This window comes from Nerophis lumbriciformis, linkage group LG29, assembly GCF_033978685.3.
Source record: "Nerophis lumbriciformis linkage group LG29, RoL_Nlum_v2.1, whole genome shotgun sequence".
Lineage (NCBI taxonomy): Eukaryota > Metazoa > Chordata > Actinopteri > Syngnathiformes > Syngnathidae > Nerophis > Nerophis lumbriciformis.
The window spans coordinates 24252873-24268838 of record NC_084576.2 but is presented as its reverse complement, the minus strand read 5'-3'; the positions used below and the strand labels follow the sequence as shown (position 1 = coordinate 24268838).

At 44.7% G+C, this 15966-nt stretch overlaps 1 protein-coding gene across 1 annotated transcript; it reads right to left on the bottom strand.

Annotated features, from left to right (window-relative positions):
* Positions 1 to 748: 748 nt before the first annotated feature.
* On the bottom strand, positions 749 to 12896 carry asb15a (ankyrin repeat and SOCS box containing 15a). The gene is made up of 9 exons (XM_061924249.1): positions 12793 to 12896; positions 12683 to 12735; positions 12489 to 12620; positions 7839 to 7997; positions 7518 to 7763; positions 6985 to 7156; positions 3665 to 4190; positions 1372 to 1525; positions 749 to 912 (listed from the first exon to the last, which is right to left on the bottom strand). The coding sequence occupies exons 1-9, from the start codon at positions 12894 to 12896 to the stop codon at positions 749 to 751; spliced, it is 1710 nt and encodes a 569-aa protein (XP_061780233.1).
* Between the last annotated feature and the right edge of the window lie 3070 nt (positions 12897 to 15966).

Genomic DNA, 15966 nt, shown 5'->3' with positions numbered 1-15966 from the left:
TACGCAAGCACACACACACAGACACACACACACGCATACAAACATATGCAAGTACACACACAGACACACGCACACACAGACAGACACACACATACAAACATACGCAAGTACACACACACATGCACACGCACACAGACACACACACACACATACAAACATACGCAAGTACACACACAGACACACGCACACACAGACAAATATACGCAAGTACACACACAGACACACGCGCACACAGACAGACACACATACAAACATACGCAAGTACACGCACACACAGACACACACATACAAACATACGCAAGTACACACACAGACACATACAAACATATGCAAGTACACACACAGACACACACACACACAGACACACATACAAACATATGCAAGTACACACACAGGCACACAGACACACACATACAAACATACGCAAGTACACACACAGACACACACACACACAGGTACTATTAGTATCCCTCACCTGCTGATGATGTCACATTTTCCACAACAAACCATAACGAGGCTATGAATATTCATGACCTCATTAGCATTCATTACACATTGGGACGATGTTAGCACTTTCACCTTTGACCTCCTTGAGACTTCATCTGGGTTTTTAGGCAAACTTCAAAAAAGTGAGAGACACTTTTTTTTTTTTTTTTACTCGACTATAAGTCCCGCCCCCAATAACGCTTGCACTAACGCCATGGACTAGCATAAATACTTGACATAGGTAGAAAAAGATCATAACCATTCAATGTTTGTCCTTGTAGAGGTCAAGGTCGCGGTACAGGATGAAACTTCTTAGGCCGGGAGGGAACAGGTCAGAGTTCATGACCTCTGTGTTGTTGAGCCTCTTGAGGGTCAAACGTCTTCTGATGGACAACCTGCACAGGTGTCCCAGGGAGCGAGGACTGCCTGGAGAGCAAGGTGGACACACGTCAATATTGAGACAGGAAGTCTTTTTTTATTTATTTGATTTATCATCACATTCCTAATAATTTGTTCAGTGCAGTAGCATCGCTAACCCAACAAGGGACTGCTCCCAGTAGCTCCACCCACTCGGCAGATGACTTTATGAATTTCTTTAATAAGAAAATTTAACTCATTAGAAAGGAGATTAAAGACAATGCGTCCCAGCTACAACTGTGCTTTATAAAGACAGACACGACTGTATATACCACGGATACTGCCCTACAATAGTCTCTCTCTTTCAGAGGAACTCCTACATCGTGTAAATGGGATAAAACAAACATGTTTACTGTTTACTAGGACTAGGACTAGGGAGACATGAAGGACTAAAGACACGTGTCAAACATACGAGGAAGTGTCCACCTCACTGCTGCCGAGTCCCACAAGAAAGACCAAGTGACTCACACAGAATGTCCAATATTTGCGTCCACTCAGGTTGTTTCTCCAAGACGTGTCTGAGCTTGGAGCAGATGTGGACCTGGTCCAAGTAGTCCAGCAGAGTCCTGACCACACCTCCAGCCAGGTGGACCAGGCAGCACAAGCTCATGAAGTCACAAAACTGTGGAGGTCAAACATCCTGTCACATGACTGTCACATGACTGATATATTACTGAAACATGGCTGATATATTACTGACACATGACTGAGACATTACTGTCATATGACTGACACATGACTGATATATTATTGACACATGGCTGATATATTACTGACACATGACTGACACATGGCTGAGACATTACTTTCATATGACTGACACATGACTGATATATTACTGACACATGGCTGATATTTTACTGACACATGGCTGAGACATTACTGTCATGTGAATGACACATGACTGATATATTATTGACACATGACTGATATATTACTGACACATGACTGACACATGGCTGATATATTACTGACACATGGCTGAGACATTACTGTCATATGACTGACACATGACTGATATATTATTGAGACATGACTGACACATGGCTGATATATTACTGACACATGGCTGAGACATTACTGTCATATGACTGACACATGACTGACATATTATTGACACATGAGTGACACATGGCTGATATATTATTGACACATGACTGACACATGGCTGATATTTTACTGACACATGACTGACACATGGCTGAGACATTACTGTCATATGAATGACACATGACTGATATATTATTGACACATGACTGATATATTACTGACACATGACTGACACATGGCTGATATATTACTGACACATGGCTGAGACATTACTGTCATATGAATGACACATGACTGATATATTATTGACACATGACTGATATATTACTGACACATGACTGACACATGGCTGATATATTACTGACACATGGCTGAGACATTACTGTCATATGACTGACACATGACTGATATACTACTGACACATGGCTGATATATTACTGACACATGGCTGAGACATTACTGTCATTTGACTGACACATGACTGATATATTACTGACACATGACTGACACATGGCTGATATATCACTGACACATGACTGATATATTATTGACACATGACAGACACATGACTGATATTTTAGTGACACATGACTGACACATGACTGATATATTACTGACACATGACAGACACATGACTGATATTTTAGTGACACATGGCTGACACATGACTGATATTTTACTGACACATGACTGATATTTTACTGACACATGACTGATATTTTACTGACACATGGCTGACACATGACTGACAAATGACTGTCACATTACTGACATGACTGACACTTGACTGACACATGGCTGACACATGACTGATATTTTACTGACACATGACTGACACATGACTGACACATGACTGACACATGACTCACAAGGCTGACACATGACTGTCACATGACAGACACATGACTGATATTTTACTGAAAAATGACTGTCACATGACTGATATATTACTGACACATGACTGTCACATGGCTGAGACATTACTGTCATATGACTGACACATGCCTGATATATTACTGACACATGGCTGATATATTACTGACATGTGACTGACACATGGCTGAGACATTACTGTCATATGACTGACACATGACTGATATATTATTGACACATGACTGATATATTACTGACACATGACTGTCACATGACTGACACATGGCTGTCACATGGCTGTCACATGACTGACACATGACTGTCACATGACAGAAACATGACTTATATTTTACTGACACATGACTGACACATGACTGTCACTTGACTGATACTTTACTGACACATGACTAACACATGACTGACACATGGCAGAAACATGACTGATATTTTACTGACACATGACTGACACATGACTGTCACATGACTGATACTTTACTGACACATGACTAACACATGACTGACACATGGCAGAAACATGGCTAATATTTTACTGACACATGACTGTCACATGACTGATACTTAGCTGACACATGACTAACACATGACGGACACTTGGCTGAAACATGGCTGATATTTTACTGACACATGACCGACACATGCCTGTCACATGACTGATACTTTACTGACACATGACTGACACATGGCTGACACGTGACTGACACATGACTCATACTTGGCTGACACATGACTGACACGTGACTGACACATGACTGACACCGTGTCCATGCGTGTGATTGGCAGTCACAGTTCTCCTGTTCCAACAATAAAAGCCACTCACAGGAATTTTCTCCTCCGCCTCCTCCGTTCCCTGGCAGGCGTTGTCGTGGTGACAGCGGAAGCATCTCTCCGCCTGGTAGCCGTGGTTGAGCAGCATCCTCATCATCACCTGGTCCTTAAGGCAGTACTGCAGCGCGGTGGGGAAGGAAGTGTCGCTCACCACGCCAAAGTGACAGTTGACGTCGGCGTTGGCGTCCAGCAGCAGCCTCACCATGTCGTAGCGTCCCGAGCGCACGGCCACCAGGAGGCAGCAGAGAGGGTCCAGGTCGGTCTTGGCCCCCGCCGCCAGCAGGACTCTGGTGCACTCGGCGTCTCCGTTGGAAACAGCAAAGTACAAAGCGCTCCTCCTCATGTCGCGGTAGTTCTCTGACTTCCTGCTGCTCAAGCGGAAGTTGACGTCGAAGCCTCGCGACAACAGAAGCTGCAAACATCGACTCTGGCCGCCCTCTGCAGCCGTGTGGAGAGGACTTAGCCCCGCCTCCTTGATGGCCGCCTTGCTGGTCAGCGGGATGAGCAGCTTCAATGCTCTGAGGAACCAAAACCTTTTCATTTAGGAGGGCTTAAACCTACAATAGCCATCCATCCAGCTGTATTTGCCAATAAGTCCATCCAATCAACCATCCAGCGCTGTATTGGCAATACGTCCATCCAATTAACCATCCATCCAACCACCCATCATCAATCCAGCTGTATTCGCAATTAGTCCATCCATCCAACTGTATTCACCAATACATCCATCCCTTCATTCATCCATCCACCCACCCAACTATTCATCCATTATCCATCCAGCTGTATTCGCCAATGTGTCCATCCGTCTACCTGTATTTGCCAATACACCCATCATCCATCTATCCATTCATCCATCGACCCATCCATCCATTTATGTATCCATTCATCCACCCAACCATCCATCCCTTCATCCATCCACCCACCTAACATCCATCCATCTTCCATCTATCATCCATCCACCCACCCACCCAACCATATATCAATTCATCCACCCACCCATCCATCCATCATTAATTTATCCATTCATCTATCCACCCGCCCACCCAACTATCCATCCCTTCATCCATCCATCCACCCACCCACCTAACATCCATCCATCCACCCACCCACCCAACCATTCATCCCAGCTGTATTTGCCAATGCACCCAACCAACCATCATCCGTCCTGCTGTATACGTCCACCCGTCCCTTCATCAATCATCCATCAACCTGTATTCGCCAATACATTCACCCATCCATCCATTCATCTGTATTTGCCAATACATCCATCTATCCATTCAGCTATCCTGCTATATTTGCCATATGTCCATACATACATCCGTCCGTCCGTCCATCCATCCACCCACTTAACATCCATCCATCTATCCATCCCTCCACCCACCCACTAAACCATATATCTATCCATTCATCCATCCAACTATCCATCTTTTCATCCATCCACCCACCCACCTAACATCCATCCATCCATTTATCCATCCACCCAACCATTCATCCCAGCTGTATTTGCCAATGCACCCAGCCAATCATCATCCATCCATCATCCATCCTGCTGTATACGTCCACCCATCCCTTCATCAATCATCCATCTACCTGTATTCACCAATACATTCATCCATGCATCCATTCATCTGTATTTGCCAATACATCAATCTATCCATTCAGCTATCCTGCTAAATTTGCCATATGTCCATTCATCCATCCGTCCGTCCATCCATCCATCCATCCATCAATCTAGCTGTATTCGCCAATGCCTCCATCCTTCCATCCATCAGTCCCTTCATCCAGCTGTATTCGCCAATACGTCCATTCTTCCATTCATCCATCCATCAGTCCCTTCATCCATCCATTAATCAAGCTGTATTCGCCAATGCATCCATCCTTCCATCCTTCAATCCCTTAATCCAGCTGTATTCGCCAATACGTCTATTCATCCATCCATCCATCTATCATCCATCCAGCTGTATTTGCCAACAAGTCCATTCTTCCATCCATCCATCCATCCATCAGTCCCTTCATCCATCCATCCATCCAGCTGTATTCGCCAATACGTCTATTCATCCCTCCATCCATCTATCATCCATCCAGCTGTATTTGCCAACAAGTCCATTCTTCCATCCATCCATCCATCAGTCCCTTCATCCATCCATCCATCTAGCTGTATTCGCCAATGCGTCCATCCTTCCATCCATCAGTCCCTTCATCCAGCTGTATTCGCCAATACGTCCATTCTTCCATTCATCCATCCATCAGTCCCTTCATCCATCCATTAATCAAGCTGTATTCGCCAATACGTCCATCCATCCATCCATCCATCATCATCCATCCAGCTGTATTTGCCAACAAGTCCATTCTTCCATCCATCCATCCATCAGTCCCTTCATCCATCCATCGATCTAGCTGTATTCGCCAATGCGTCCATTCTTCCATTCATCCATCCATCAGTCCCTTCATCCAGCTGTATTCGCCAATACGTCCATTCTTCCATTCATCCATCCATCAGTCCCTTCATCCATCCATTAATCCAGCTGTATTCGCCAATGCATCCATCCTTCCATCCATCAGTCCCTTCATCCAGCTGTATTCGCCAATACGTCCATTCTTCCATTCATCCATCCATCAGTCCCTTCATCCATCCATTAATCAAGCTGTATTCGCCAATACATCCATCCATCCATCCATCCATCCATCATCCATCCAGCTGTATTTGCCAACAAGTCCATTCTTCCATCCATCCATCCATCAGTCCCTTCATCCATCGATCGATCTAGCTGTATTCGCCAATGCGTCCATTCTTCCATTCATCCATCCATCAGTCCCTTCATCCATCCATTAATCCAGCTGTATTCGCCAATGCATCCATCCTTCCATCCATCAGTCCCTTCATCCAGCTGTATTCGCCAATACGTCTATTCATCCATCCATCCATCCATCTATCATCCATCCAGCTGTATTTGCCAACAAGTCCATTCTTCCATCCATCAGTCCCTTCATCCATCCATCCATCTAGCTGTATTCTCCAATGCGTCCATCCTTCCATCCATCAGTCCCTTCATTCAGCTGTATTCGCCAATATGTCAATTCTTCCATTCATTCATCCATCAGTCCCTTCATCCATCCATTAATCCAGCTGTATTCGCCAATGCATCCATCCTTCCATCCATCAGTCCCAGCTGTATTCGCCATTACGTCCATTCTTCCATCAATCCATCCATCAGTCCCTTCATCCATCCATCCATCCAGCTGTATTCGCCAATGCGTCCACCCTTCCATCCATCCAAGCACACATCCAACATGCAAAGGCCTGAGTCTCACTCGTAGTGTCCGGCGTAAGCGGCCTTGTGGAGGGGCAGGTGTCCGTGGGCGCTGGCCAGGTTGGGGTCGGCTCCGTTGTCCAGCAGCAGTTGGATGCAGGAAGTGTTTCCTGTGCCGGCGGCATCCAACAGGACAGTCTCGCCGTTGCAAGCCTGAGCGTTGACTCTGCTGCCTGAACATCACAGAAGAAGAATCAACTTGTAGTTCCTCCCTGGTCCTGCGGGTGGCGCTGTTTCTGCCATCTTGAACGCAGCTGGAATGTTCTAGAAAACGTTATCGCTCTGCTCCAAATGTGGACCATGACCGAGGGCAACGGCTGTTTACGACCCCCTTCCTTTAGAAACAGCTGTAATCAGGGAAAGTCCAAATAAAAGACAATCCTTTCGTCAGAGAGTGGTGGAAGACTGTACAAAGAGCTAAATTGAATTCTGTCTCTGTTTAATTCCTTGCTTCTTGTCTGTTTAATAGATGTCATCAGTGTTTGAACCGGACACACATGACCACCGTCTCGGCGGAAACGCCTCCAAACTCACCACAGTTGAGCAGAATTTCCGTGACGGCGAAGTGTCCGTGCTCGGCGGCCACGGCCAGCGGCGTCACCCCGGTGACGTCCTTCTGGTTGACGCGTCCGCCGTTCCTCAGCAGGAGCATCAGGACGTCCACGTGACCCGCCTTGGCCGCCTCGTGCACGGCGCTCCAATTCTTCCGGCACACCTGCTCCACCCAGGCGCCGTGCGACACCAGCGCCGACGCCATCGCGTACGACCCCGCCCTCACCGCTGACCTCGTGGAAGAGACACGCTGACTTGTGCTGGCTGTTTGGTTAGCGACAGGGGGCGGAGCGAGTTGGTTACCTAGCAACAGGGGAGACTCGTTCGTGGCGTTGGCGGTGTTCGGCAACGCCCCGCGCACCAGCAGGGCGCTCACGTTGCTCGCCAGGCCGCCTTTGACCGCCAAGGTGAGCGCCGTCTCTCCGCCGACCCCCGTCCTCTCCTCCAGGTTCAGCCCCCCGCCTGACACACACATAGAGGGTCAAAGGTGAGGAGTGTGTGTGTGTGTGTGTGTGTGTGTGTGTGTGTGTGTGTGTGTTGTTAGATATGAATCATGAGTTATTTTTGCTGAGTCAGCTGTCCTGCAGGAACAAAAAGATGCACGTGTGGAATCCTGCAGGGAATATTTAGCGTGTTACACGCATGACTCATAACGTCATGGACAGATGCTGCGTTCAAGGAAGCTGGGAATGTGCAGTACGAACACGGCCGACACATCAAGACTTTTTCTCTTGCACAATCTCAGCAAGTTTATGAAGTGAAAAAAAAAACATTAGTCAGATTTTAATCTGACATTTTAAATGTTTTTACATCAAATTATGCAAATTAATAACGTCCTATTGTTGTTTTTACAGTTCATACAGTATTTATTCATGCAATAATGCACTCATCCGGCCATCCATCCTTCCACACTTGTAGTCATGCATCCATCCATTCATCCAACCTACTTTCCATCCATACTTGCAATATTTTATCCATGCATGCACTAATGCATCCAACTCGTCATCCACCCACCCAACCATCATCCATTCTTCATCCGTTATCCATTCACACTTGCAATCATCTTTTCATTAATGCACACATAAATGCATCCAACCAGCCATCCATTCATCACTCATCCATCCACCATCTATTCATCCATCCAACCAGTCATCCATCCATCTGTTCATCCATCTATTAAACCATTATACTTTCACACTTATAAGTATTCATCCATCAATGCACACATGAATGCATACGACCACTCATCCATCCATCCATTATCCTTTCTCACTTACAATTATCTTTCCATTAATGCACACATAAATGCATCCAACCAGCTATCCATCCATCCATCACACATCCTTTCATCCATCCATCCATCCATCCATCAAACCATTATCATTTCACACTTACAATTATCTATCCATTAATGCACACATGAATGCATCCGACCAGCCATCCATCCATCCAATCCATCATCCATCCAACCGGTCATCCATCCACCAATCCATTATCCTTTCACACTTACAATTATCTATCCATTAATGCACACATAAATGCATCCAACCAGCCACCCTTCCATTCATCACACATCCATTCATCATCTATTCTTACATCCATCAAACCATTATCATTTCACACTTACAGTTATCTATCCATTAATGCACACATGAATGCATCCAACCATCCATCCATCCATCATCCACCCAACCAGTCATCCATCCAACCGGTCATCCATCCACCAATCCTTTATCTTTTCACACTTACAATTATATATCCATTAATGCACACATAAATGCATCCAACCAGCCATCCATCCATTCATCACACATCCATTCATCATCTATTCTTACATCCATCAAACCATTATCATTTCACACTTACAGTTATCCATCCATTAATGCACACATGAATGCATCCAACCATCCATCCATCCATCATCCACCCAACCAGTCATCCATCCAACCGGTCATCCATCCACCAATCCATTATCCTTTCACACTTACAATTATATATCCATTAATGCACACATAAATGCATCCAGCCAGCCAACCATCCATTCATCACACATCCATTCATCCATCCATCCATCATCTATTCATCCATCCATCAAACCATTATCATTTCACACTTACAATTATCTATCCATTAATGCACACATGAATGCATCCAACCATCCATCCATCCATCCAATCCGTCATCCACCCAACCGGTCATCCATCCACCAATCCATTATCCTTTCACACTTACAATTATCTATCCATTAATGCACACATAAATGCATCCAACCAGCCACCCATCCATTCATCACACATCCATTCATCCATCATCTATTCATCCATCCATCAAACCATTATCATTTCACACTTACAATTATCTATCCATTAATGCACACATGAATGCATCCAACCATCCATCCATCCATCCAGCCATCATTACCCAACCAGTCATCCATCCAACTGGTCCTCCATCCACCAATCCATTATGCTTTCACACTTACAATTATCTATCCATTAATGCACACATAAATGCATCCAACCAGCCATCCATCCATTCATCACACATCCATTCATCATCCATCAAACCATTATCATTTCACACTTACAGTTATCTATCCATTAATGCACACATGAATGCATCCAACCATCCATCCATCCATCATCCACCCAACCAGTCATCCATCCAACCGGTCATCCATCCACCAATCCATGATCCTTTCACGCTTACAATTATCAATCCATTAATGCACACATAAATGCATCCAACCAGCCATCCATCCATTCATCACACATTCATTCATCCATCCATCCATCATCTATTCATCCATCCATCAAACCATTATAATTTCACACTTACAATTATCTATCCATTAATGCACTCATGAATGCATCCATCCATCCATCCAATACATCATCCACCCAACCAGTCATCCATCCAACCGGTCATCCATCCACCAATCCATTATCCTTTCACACTTACAATTATCTATCCATTAATGCACACATGAATGCACCCAACCAGCCATCCATCCATTCATCACACATCCATTCATCATCTATTCATCCATCCATCAAACCATTATCATTTCACACTTAGTTATCTATCCATTAATGCACACATGAATGCATCCAACCAGCAATCCATCCACCCAACCAGCCATCCATCCAACTGGTCCTCCATCCACCAATCCATTATCCTTTCACACTTACAATTATCTATCCATTAATGCACACATGAATGCATCCAACCAGCCATCCATCCATTCATCACACATCCATTCATCATCTATTCATCATCCATCAAACCATTATCATTTCACACTTACAGTTATCTATCCATTAATGCACACATAAATGCATCCATCCATCCATCATCCACCCAACCAGTCATCCATCCAACCGGTCCTCCATCCACCAATCCATTATCCTTTCAGACTTACAATTATCTATCCATTAATGCACACATAAATGCATCCAACCAGCCAACCATCCATTCATCACACATCCAACCACCCATCCATCATTCATCGGATGATGAATGATGAATAGATGGATGAATATCCATCTATTCATCATCATCATCCATCAATCATCATCCTTTGACACTTACAATTATTTATGATTAATGCTTACATAAATGCATCCAACCAGTCATCATCCATCCATTCATCATCCATCATCATCATCATCCTTTCACACTTACAATTATTTAGATTAATGCACACATAAATGCATCCAACCAGTCATCATCCATCCATCATCATCCTTTCACACTTACAATTATTTATGATTAATGCATACATGAATGCACCCAACCAGTCATCCATCCATTCATCACACATCCATTCATCATCTATTCATCCATCCATCAAACCATTATCATTTCACACTTACAGTTATCTATCCATTAATGCACACATAATAATGATAAATGATAAATGGGTTGTACTTGTATAGCGCTTTTCTACCTTTAAGGTACTCAAAGCGCTTTGACACTACTTCCACATTTACCCATTCACACACACATTCACACACTGATGGAGGGAGCTGCCATGCAAGGCGCTAACCAGCAGCCATCAGGAGCAAGGGTGAAGTGTCTTGCTCAGGACACAACGGACATGACGAGGTTGCATGGTACTAGGTGGGGATTGAACCAGGGACCCTCGGGTCGCGCACGGCCATTCTTCCACTGCGCCACGCTGTGGCGCAGTGGAAGAATGTGGAATTCATGTGGAATCACATGAATGCATCCATCCATCCATCCATCCATCCATCATCCACCCAACCGGTCCTCCATCCACCAATCCATTATCCTTTCAGACTTACAATTATATATCCATTAATTCACACATAAATGCATCCAGCCAGCCATCCATCCATTCATCACACATCCAACCACCCATCCATCATTCATCGGATGATGAATGATGAATAGATGGATGAATATCCATCCATTCATCATCATCATCGATCAATCATCATCCTTTGACACTTACAATTATTTATGATTAATGCTTACATAAATGCATCCAACCAGTCATCATCCATCCATTCATCATCCATCCATCATCATCCTTTCACACTTACAATTATTTAGATTAATGCACACATAAATGCATCCAAAAAGAAAAAGAAAAAAAAAAGGCAGCTGAGTCAGCAGAATTTAACCTTAAATTCAAGGTGTTTTTTTCACGGAAGGATGCAATTATAAAAACGTTAATTTTACATTAAAAGTCAGGCAACTGAGTTGTCAGGTTTTTTTTTTACTGTAAAATCTTTTTTTTCCACTATGAATGTTCTGGAATGCCTCAGGAAGTTGGATTGAGACCTTTCCAAGATGGCCGCCATGTTTACGCGCTTCTTTGAGAGACACCACATCATTTAGCATGGTGTTGCTAACAGCAACGAGGTGACCCGCTCAGGGCGTGTCCAAACGTCAAAAGCTACGGTAAGGTGACTTTGATTGACGCACGTGTCAAGACGGTCTCCAGGACCTCCAGATTGGGCTGGGAAGCGGCTCGATGGAGGGGGAGCCAGCCGCGACTGTCCGCCTCCGCCAAGTCGCACGCGTGCCTCAGCATGTCCCTCAGCGCGGACGCCTCGCCTGGTCGCCATGGGAACAGGCAGCATGAGGTAAACAACGCTCGGGGAGCGGCCGCTTCCTACCTTGCTCGATGGCCGCCAGCACTCTCAGGTTGTCAGCGGTGGGCGGGGCCAAGCTGCCGGTGGAAGAAGAGCGGTCAGGTGTGACACAAGGTGGCGACATCCCGCCGTACCTGGCAGGTGATTTGAGGAAGGCTTCCTGGCAGGCCTCGTGGATGCTGCGCTGGATGACGTAATCGTCCGTCTCATCCTCTCCGTCGTCCTCGTGAGAGTTCATGTCTGCACGCAGAAGGAACATGGCGTTATGCAAACATTAGTCGCCGTCGGACGCTTCGGTTTGGAACGGATGCACGTTTCCACACGGTCCATTAAAGGTGAGGGACAGGAAGTGTCTACAATTAGAGAGCCTCCTGTTTTCTTCTCCCGTGGGGTGTGGTCTCACACTGGCTCGGGGGCTGGTTGTCTCCTGCTACTCCCGTGCCTTGTCCTGTGCAGGATGCATCTGTCTACGGCCTGCCACTGGCCCCGGTTCTGGGAACTCTGTCACTGGTCAGGTTGCCTGCGTGGGGCCAACGGTTCCGTGTTCCCTCGGTACCGCACCTGTTGTTTTGGGTTGAGCTTTCTGAGAGGCAGGGGCCCTACTTTGGCTCCCGCACATACTGGGAGACAAATATATTGTACATACATATATACATATACATACATACATACATTAGTATATTCATACATACATACAAATATACACATACATACGTACTGTACATGCACACATATACATATAAACACACATACATTCATTCATACATACCTACATACATACACACGGACGTACGTACATGCATACATACGTACATTCATTCATACATACGTACATATATACACACATACATACATACATACATATGTACATTCATTCATTCATACGTACGTACATATATACACACATACATACATACATATGTACATTCATTCATTCATACATACGTACATAATACATACATATGTACATACTGTATATACACACATACATTCATTCCTACATAGTCATACGTACGTACATTCATTCATACATACGTACATATATACACACATTCATTCATACATACATACATACATACATAATACATTTACACATACTGTACATTCATTCATACATACATTCATTCTTACTAACAGTCATACGTATGTACATTCATTCATACACACGTACATTCATTCATACATACGTACATATATACACATACATACATACATATGTACATTCATTCATACAAATGTACATAATACATACACACATACATTCATTCATACATAGTCATAAGTACGTACATTCATTCATACATACATACATATATACACACACATTCATTCATACATACATACATACGTACATACATACATACGTACATTCATTCATACATACGTACATAATACATTTACACATACATTCATTCATACATACATACATACATACGTACATATATACACACATACATTCATTCATACATGCATACGTACATTCATTCATACATACTGTACGTACATAATACATACACACATACATTCATTCATACATACATACATACATATATACACACACATTCATTCACACATAGTCATACATACGTACATTCATTCATACATACGTACATATACACACACACACATTTATTCATACATACATACATACCGGTACATACATAATACATACACACATACATTCATTCATACATACATACATACGTACGTACGTACGTACGTACGTACGTACGTACGTACGTACATTCATTCATACATACGTACATATATACACACATACATTCATTCATACATACATACATACATACATACGTACATAATACATACACACATACATTCATTCATACATACGTACATATATACACACATACATTCATTCATTCATACACAGGTACATTCATTCATACATACGTACATATACACACATACATACATACATATGTACATTCATTCATACAAACGTACATAATACATACACACATACATTCATTCATTCATACATACATACATACGTTCATACTGTATATACACACATACACTCATTCATACATAGTCATACGTACGTACATTCATTCATACATGCGTACATGTTAGAGTCCGCGGATTATCCGCGGATCGGGCGGATGAAATTTAAAAAAATTTGATTTTATCCGCGGGTCGGGTCGGGTCGGGTGCTTGAAATTTAAAAAAATTTGATTTTAAATAGATTCAGGCGGGTGGCAGTTAAACCAATTCGGAAATATATATACATAGTTCCATCCATCCATTTTCTACCGCTTATTCCCTTCGGGGTCGCGGGGGGCGCTGGAGCCTATCTCAGCTACAATCGGGCGGAAGGCGGGGTACACCCTGGACAAGTCGCAACCTCATCGCAGGGCCTATATACATAGTTAAATGTTGTTACCCACATACGAAAAACGAGCAGGCACCTGCAGCATATGCCACAACAGAAGAAAAAAAGAAAAAAGAGATGGACACTTTTACGGAGCGGAGAAGGGACGCTTCGCCGGGGTCCGGGACTGAGGCCCCTTCCCCCGAGAGGGCCCCACCGAGACCCGTAGCTGAGGCGATCCGCGAGAAGGGCCCGACGCACGTCCAGGGTCACCACCGCGCCCACCGCACCGACACCCCGCCTCGTCCGCCTTCGCCGCGGCCGGCGTCATGCGCAGCAGGTAAGCAGCTTACCTGCCCGCCACCCCCGTGGCCGGGGGCTCGTAACAGGGGTCACTCCGCGCGCTCCGCCCGCGCAGCTTACCTGCCCGCCACCCCTGTTGCCGAGGGCGCGTAACAGGGGTCACGCCGCGCGCAGTGCGCTCACGAAAGGGGTGGGGCTCACCCTGGTTGATATAGACAGCAGCTAGGACGGTGGCCATGGAAGTTGGAACCCGCTAAGGAGTGTGTAACAACCCACCTGCCGAATCAACTAGCCCTGAAAATGGATGGCGCTGGAGCGTCGGGCTCATACGCGGCCGTCGCCGGCAGCGAGACGCGCTTGGAGGTGCGCTCAGCGTGGCTCCCATATGATTGCGCACTGGTGTGCGTCTGGGTCGTGACAGCGTGGCATGCGAATGTCTGCACTGCATTGGATCAGTCTCCTTTCTTTAACAGGCAAAAGCTTTATAACCTCACTAATGCCTTGCATCGTCTATATTAGATATATAACAACGGGCGGGTCCGGGCGGATGCGGTTCTGATCAAATGTTACATCGGGTGGATGGCGGATGGTTGACGACTTTCTGATGCGGTTGCGGATGAAATAATTGCCTATCCGCGCATCTCTAGTACATATATACACACACACATTCATT